Below are 7,612 nucleotides of genomic sequence, written 5' to 3'. Positions count from 1 at the left end.
AAAAAAAAAAAAAAAAGAAAAGAAAAGAAATATAAAAATGTAAAATCTCTCACAATTTTTTATTTTTTAAATATTTTTCTTTTTTCACTACAACTATGACAGATGAAAAATTTTAAATATTAACATGAAGTGGTAATATTTTAATTATTGAATGAAATAAAACACATCATTAAAACTAATTTCATCTGCTTCTTTTTACTTTTATTGAAGTGGCTCTTGAAAAATTTAAATCACATATGTGGTTCATGTGAAATTTCTATTGGATAGCACTGCTCTGGATGATAGCTTCTTCTTCCAGAAATGACTTGTTTTTGAGTCTGGCAGGCAGAAGGGACAGGAGTAAATCTATTTTATTCAACCCATGATGGAGTTAGTTGCTTAAAGCCGAGTTTCATTCTTTGCGAGGCTTGGCCTATTTCCGATGATGCCTTACTCCTAGAATGTACGGCACGCTCAAAGTCCCAGTTCAAAGCTGAGAGTGTTTATTGTACTTTTCCCTTTGGCAGGACCTTACCTGCAAGTTTTCTCTCTCCAGCCCCATAAGCCGCGAAAACTCTGCTCACTTCTTAGCCTCTCAGCTACACTCTCTGCTATCTCAGTCCCTGTGCTGGAGTCAGCAAATGGCTTTTGAGGGGAAGCAGTTCAATCATTAGCAGTCTGTTCTGGGGATTCCTTTCTCTTCTGGGTTTTGGCCCAAGTCAGACTCGGTAGCTCTTTTTCGTCTGTCAGACCTTTGGTAGCAAGGTCATTTCTTTGCTTGATGAGGAGCAACAGTCTAGAGTGGTCCTTCTGAACCAGAGTTCCCTGAGGGAATTAACTGAACGTCCTAAAACATACACGCTGTCATGTACTAACTTCTGTCCTATGCATCTAGAATGTTGCCAGCTATGTATATCCTTGGCTTAGAAAATAGTCAAGTCATTTGTGTAGGGCTTAATTATCTCATGGAAACTGAGTTGAGAAATGTGAGTGTCAAGATCTTGTTAAGGTAACTTAGGTCACACGCCCACCAGAACCATCACACTGTGGCCAGGCCAGTAGATATTCTGACACCCCTACTCTGGAGCCTTGGCTGGAACCGCACCCCCTGGAGCCACCTGGATGCCAAACGGAAATTGGCAGCTGTTAGAAAGGGAGAAACAGAAGTCGGACAGACCATAAATGTTCACCACCAGCAGTTATCCATAAAATAAAACGTAGAGTCCCAGTTTACACTCCAACATGTAAAAAGCTTAGAAGTCATCAGTCCCATTCCCACAAGAAAGAGTGGAACAAATTCGAAAGCAACAACTCTTCTTAGATTCCTCAGAGAACTAAAGTCACAGGGCAGACTGCTGCTCCGAAAATGGGAGAGAGGTGGATCACGGCTTAACTAGAATAGAAGCCCAGGAGCAGAAGCCCCCTGCTGGGGCCAGTACAGGTACACACACCGAGACTGCGATTGACAAGCTGGAGAATCGGTGTGAACGCGCTTGGGAATTAGAAACTCTGGGTTGAGGTGTGGGGAGTCTCAAGAGGACCCTCACAGTTTCCTGACTTTTACCTCCAGGAACACCACCAGATTCTTACTGTGAAGATTGTAGAAGAATCCTTTTATGCTTCTGACAGGGGGAGGAGAAAAGTAACCCCTGTCAGACTCCCAAACAGGAATTCTGAAATATGCTCAGAGCATATTTCCTTAATAATGGCTGGCTCTCAAGGGAGATGATTTTACCAGAGCCTAACTCACTGTAGGTTTTTGTTTTGTTTTTGGAAATAGTTTTGCTCTTGTCACCCAGGATGGAGTGCAATGGCGCAATCTTGGCTCACTGCAACCTCCACCTCCCGGGTTCAAGTGATTCTCCTGCCTCAGTGTCTGGAGTAGCTGGGATGACAGGCATGCGCCACCATACCCAGCTAATTTTTTGTATTATTAGTACAATAGAGATGGAGTTTCATCATGCTGGCCAGGCTGGTCTTGAACTCCTGACCTCTGGTGATCCACCTGCCTCGGCCTCCCAAAGTGCTGGGATTATGGGTGTGAGCCACCACACCTGGCCCCCATGATAGGTTTTACCAGAGCCTAATTGACAATGTGGGGGAAGAAAAATATCCAGCTCCCTCTAACCTTCAACATGGAGGAAGGGAAATACCCAACTCTAAACGTCCTGTCTTATTTAGGGGAGAGGAGGAAGCTGAGTAGCACTTGTGAAAATAACAGTGCAGGGGCACCGACTCATCGTGAGACCTGAGTGAGACCAAGACCTAATCACAGGATTACAGAATGCTTTCCTTGCCCCTCCATCTCACCACCACATCAGCAGGGCTCCTATGTAATAACAGGATTACAGCGGAAAGAATTGCAAGGCTCCAACCCGATTTAAAAAGGAATATCTAGAGAAACCCAAAGACAATAGGGAGATAAAAACAAGGACACCAGAGAAAATTCTACTCACTGATATCTATGGTTACAGCAAACAGTAAACACAGCCTAACTTCTGGCCATATAAACACAACACTTCCCACTAAAGGCCTATTTGTTACAGTTCCCTTTACCCATTCATGATGTCCAGCATTCAACAAAAATTACAAGGCGTGTTAAAAGGCAAAATGCACAGTCTGAAGAGACAAAACAAGTACAAGAACCAGAACCAGATATGACAGAGATTTTGGAATTATCGGATTGGGAATTTAAAATAACTGTGATTAATATGCAAAGGGATCTAATGGAAAAAAGTGCACAATATGTAAGATGGTTAACGTAAGCAGAAAGATGGAAACCTTAAGAATCAAAAGGAAATACTAGAAATCCAAAACACCACAACAAAAATGAAGAATGCCTTTGATGTGTGCAGAGTGAATGTTTGTGCCCTAGTCAAAATTCGTGTGTTGAAATCTAATCTCTAATGTGATGGTATTTTGGGGGTGAGGCCTTGGGGAAACAATCAGGTCATGAGAGCAGAGCCCTCATGGAAGGGATTAGTGCTTTACAAAATGAGCCCCAGAGAGCCCCTTTGTCCTTTGCACTATGTACAGATGTAATGAGAAAACAGCCACCTATGACTCAGGCAGTGGCTCTCATTAGATACCAGGTCTATTGGCAACACCTTGATATTGGACTTTCCAGGCTCTGGAACTGTGAGAAATAAATTTCTCTTGTTTATAACCCACCCAGTCTATGTATTCTGTTACAGCAGCCCAAGTAGACTAAGACAATGGCCTCATCAGTAGACTAAAGGTGCCTGAGGAAAAATAAAAAATCTGTGAACTTGAAGATATGTCAATAGAAACTTCTCAAACTGAAAAGCAAAGCAAATAGAAAAAAAAATGAAAAAACTAAAAGAGAATATCCAAAAACTGTGGGACAATTATGAAAGATGTAACTTATACATAATGGTAGTACCAGAAGGAGAAGAGAAAGAGGGACAGAATAAATATTTGAAGTAATAGCGTCTGAGAATTTTCCAACATTAATAACAGACACCAAATCATAGATCTAGGAAACTCAGAGAACAACAAAATAGGATAAATATCAAATAATCTACATGTAGAAATATCATATTTAAACTTCAGAAAATGAAAGAAAAGAAAGAAAAACTTGAAAGAAGGCAGGGGATGAAAAACCAACTTTACCTACAGAGGAAAACAAGGATAATCTTGGATGCTGGTCAAAGGGCACAAAGTTTCAGTTAGGCAGAAGGAATAAGCTCTGGAGTTCTACTGTACAGCATGACAATAATAATAATAACATGACGTCCTTGAAATCTGCTAAGAATAGATTTTTAAATGTTCTCACTACACATACACACAAAATCATAACTATGAGGTGATGAACATGTAAATCAGCTCGATTGTGGTAATCATTTCACAATATATACATTTATTAAACTATGCCTTATAGCATAGGTACAATTTTTTTATTTCTTAATCATACTTCAATAAACCTAGAAAAAATTCAATGAAAATACTATAATTGTTCAACTTTCAGACTGTAAAAATTGAAAACGCTATTTATCATAGCCATTGATGGTAGGGATGTGGGTAAACAGACACTATCATAATCCAGTGAATTTATAAGCTGGTGCAAAAGTTGCAAAAATTAAGAGATGTGTGCATGCATATCTCAAAATGTGTATTTGCACATCCTTTAATCTGATAAAGTTATTCGTAAGAATTAATCACAGGGAAACACTTCTAGAGATTTGGAAAGACAGCACCGTAAGAATATTCATCACAACCCTGCTGTTGCAAAACAATTGAAGATAACCCAAATTATATAAATAGAGGTTTGATGAAATAAATTGTGGCTTATATGTTTAATGGTATACTGTGCCACCATTAAAACAGATACAGCAGGATGTTAGTCTTCGTTATGTAAAAGATTGTATTGCATAATATGTAGGAAGAACAAGCAGACCACAGAACAGTATGGTTTACTGATGTGAAATGGGCACATCACATACACGGGAAATTGCCAGAGTTAAAAACACAATTTTAAGAGGCGTTAACAGTGTGATTTTTGATGCACTGAAGGAACATTTGGATTTTTATTTCCTACTTGACAAAATAATATCATCTGAATGTTTCCACTATTAGGTATAACATTCTGAATAATTTTTAAAATACATACATTTACACTGGGAAGGAAGGAAGACAGGCATGCAGGCATCCCTCCTTTCTAGGAACTACATTTATGGGCATGTATTTTCTGAGCAAGGAGCTTTGAGAGAGCTAAGTAAGACTTTGGAGGAGAAGTTTATATTGGATATTCTACATTGAAAAATCTAAGGACCTGATTGTAATATAAACATTTACTCTTTCAAAAACTTTATCATATGTGTGAGGAAGGTGACATTAAATGAGAGAAAAAGGCATCACAGGGAATGGAGAGGAAACATTCCTTTTATGACCTTAAGATACATCATGTATGTATGAATGTAGTTTTAATTTAGGGGGTTCTTTTCCTCTCTAGACCTTTCCTGCTCCCTAAACATCCAGCAGGATTCTTTTTTTTTTTTTTTTTGAGATGGAGTCTCGCTCTGTCACCCAGGCTGGAGTGCAGTGGTACGATCTCAGTTCACTGCAAGCTCTGCCTCCTGGGTTGACGCCATTCTCCTGCCTCAGCCTCCCGAGTAGCTGGGACTACAGGCGCCCACCACCAGGCCCGGCTAATTTTATTTTTGTATTTTTAATAGAGACGGGGTTTCACCATGTTAGCCAGGGTGGCCTCGATCTCCTGACCTCGTGATTCGCCCGCCTCAGCCTCCCAAAGTGCTGGGATTACAGGCATGAGCCACCGCGCCCAGTCAACATCCAGCAGGATTCTTATGTGGCAGCGGAGAGACGAAAATGAAGGTGAAATAATCCATCGCACTAGGCCCATGGTTTTGGTTTTCTAAAGAACTTTTTAACAAGTTTTTAACAAAACAACAATAAAACAAAACAAAACAAAGAAACAAACAAAAAAACTTCCCCTATTCTGAACTGCAGGGAATCTCACGTCCTAACCAGAAGGCAATATTGCAGAAATACTCTTGGTCACTCAGGCTGTGACTGACCGACTGGACATTCTTTGTAGGACGTTTGTTACTTTCCAGGCGCACAGAACTACAAGGCTTTAACTCTACCCAGAAAGTAGGCACAGCCAAAAACAGGGTAAAACTTGCCCACAGGGCTTGCCCGGTAGAACCTGACTTCATATTAACATCTTTGTTCATCTCTACAGAAATTATCATCATGCGGTATGTATGATGCCTACTTATTTTGTCTACTTTTATAGCATGTGAGCTGCACGAGTGCACAGACTTCTGTCCATTTTGTTCACCAATGCCTTGGAGCACTGTCCAGATCATAGAGGTAATCTAGTAAGTATTTGTTGAATGAATAAATTATGTAACGTTTCCTAGTAGGACAAATACGTAACACCCATCTTCAAGCATCAGGAGATAGGAAAAATAGTTCTGGCTGAATTTTTCCTGGTTACTGTCTTCATGGGAAATTTTTCTCAGTCCAGAAAAGGCAGGAAAGGAAGGACCCCATCACCTCTCAGGTCAGTGATCTCCTCCCCAAAAGTATTCGCCACAGAGCACCCTGAACATCAGGGTTTCTGAGGCTGTAGATAAGAGGGTTCAGCATAGGGTTGATGACAGTGTTGAAAACTCCAACCCCTTTACCCTTCTCCGAAGCCTCCCCTGAACCCCGTCTCATGTAGTTGAAGATACCTGTTCCGTAGAAAAGACAAACCACAGTGAGGTGGGCGCCACAGGTGGAGAAGGCCTTCTTCCGGCCCTCCACTGAACGGGTTCGTAGAACTGCAGCGGCCACGTGGCTGTAGGAGGTGATGATGAGAACCAAAGGTGCACCTGCCATGATGAAAGCCACAGCAAAGAGCAGCAGCTCATTGGATTGCGTGCTGGAGCAGGAGAGCCGGAGAAGCTGTGGGAGGTCACAGTACAAGTGATTGACCTCGTTAGGGCCACAGAAGTTGAGTGTGGATATGGCCACAGTGTGGGTCAGTGCGTTGGTGAAGGCACAAGCCCAGGACGCAGCCACCAACATCCTCTGGACTGTCTGACTCATGCGGGTGCTGTAGGTGAGGGGCCGGCAGATGGCCAGGAATCGGTCATAGGCCATGGCGGTCAGCAGGAAGCAGTCCACCCCAGCCAGAAGGTGGAAGAAGAAGAGCTGGGAGACGCAGGCATCATAGGAAATGGTGCACTTGTGGGACAAGAGACGACCCAACATTGCAGGAACAGTGACAGTGATACATCCGACATCCAACACTGATAGGTTCCCCAGGAAGAAGTACATGGGGGTGTGGAGTTTGGGCTCCACCAAGACAGCTGCCAGGATGCTGAGGTTGCCCCCAATTGTGACCAGATAGGCAAAGAGGAAGAGCACAAAGACCACAGACTGCATCTCTTCTGTTTGCACCAGGCCCAGCAGAATGAACTCAGCAACGGCGGTCCTGTTGGTCCCAGCTTCTGGCTCCATGAGTTCCTGTAAGGACGTGTCCCAGCAGGGGAGGTATCAGTTCACTCAGTTCACATTAACGTTTTAAACCATTTATGTTCAAAGCCCCATGGCGAGTCCCCAGGCCGTCCCTCACTCGTTGACCTCCTCCATCACCTCAATGCCTTCACTTTGCTCTTGGTTGAGATGCCCAGTGTCACCACCACCTTGTCCCTCTCATCCTCTGCTAGCTGAAATGCTCAGAATACTTGGAACAACATGAGAACTATAGTTAACAAAGTATATTGCATTCAGGATTGTTGCTGAGTAGATTACAGCTGTCCTCACCACGGGGGGAAATGGGTAACTGTGAGATGATGAATATGTTAATTTGCTTCACTACAGTAACCATTCTCATAAGATCATGTTCTATACCTTAAATATAAACAAAAACTTTGTTTTAAAAAACACACAAGGCTTCCTCTATGAATGAAGTTAAATTTAGATGAAATTTTCCTATTGCTCTCTGAGGGATTGTCCCAAACTAATAAGCAGGTTTCAAAATAGAAATCCAGAGAAACTAGAATGCATTTAAAACATAACCTAGGCTGGGGGCGGTGGCTCACGCCTGTAATCCCAGCAGTTTGGGAGGCCAAGGCAGGTGTATCATCTGAGATCAGGA

At 42.2% G+C, this 7,612-nt stretch overlaps 1 protein-coding gene across 1 annotated transcript; it reads right to left on the bottom strand.

Moving 5' to 3' along the window:
- Window positions 1-5,950: 5,950 nt before the first annotated feature.
- LOC105554656 (olfactory receptor 3A2) lies at window positions 5,951-7,020 on the bottom strand. Its single transcript, XM_012001212.1, has one exon. The coding sequence runs from the start codon at window positions 6,970-6,972 to the stop codon at window positions 6,025-6,027; it is 948 nt and encodes a 315-aa protein (XP_011856602.1). The 5' UTR covers window positions 6,973-7,020; the 3' UTR covers window positions 5,951-6,024.
- Between the last annotated feature and the right edge of the window lie 592 nt (window positions 7,021-7,612).

This window comes from Mandrillus leucophaeus, unplaced genomic scaffold (genome assembly GCF_000951045.1).
Source record: "Mandrillus leucophaeus isolate KB7577 unplaced genomic scaffold, Mleu.le_1.0 Scaffold653, whole genome shotgun sequence".
NCBI lineage: Eukaryota > Metazoa > Chordata > Mammalia > Primates > Cercopithecidae > Mandrillus > Mandrillus leucophaeus.
The sequence above is the reverse complement of the archived record's forward strand: the minus strand, read 5'-3'. Positions and strand labels throughout refer to the sequence as shown.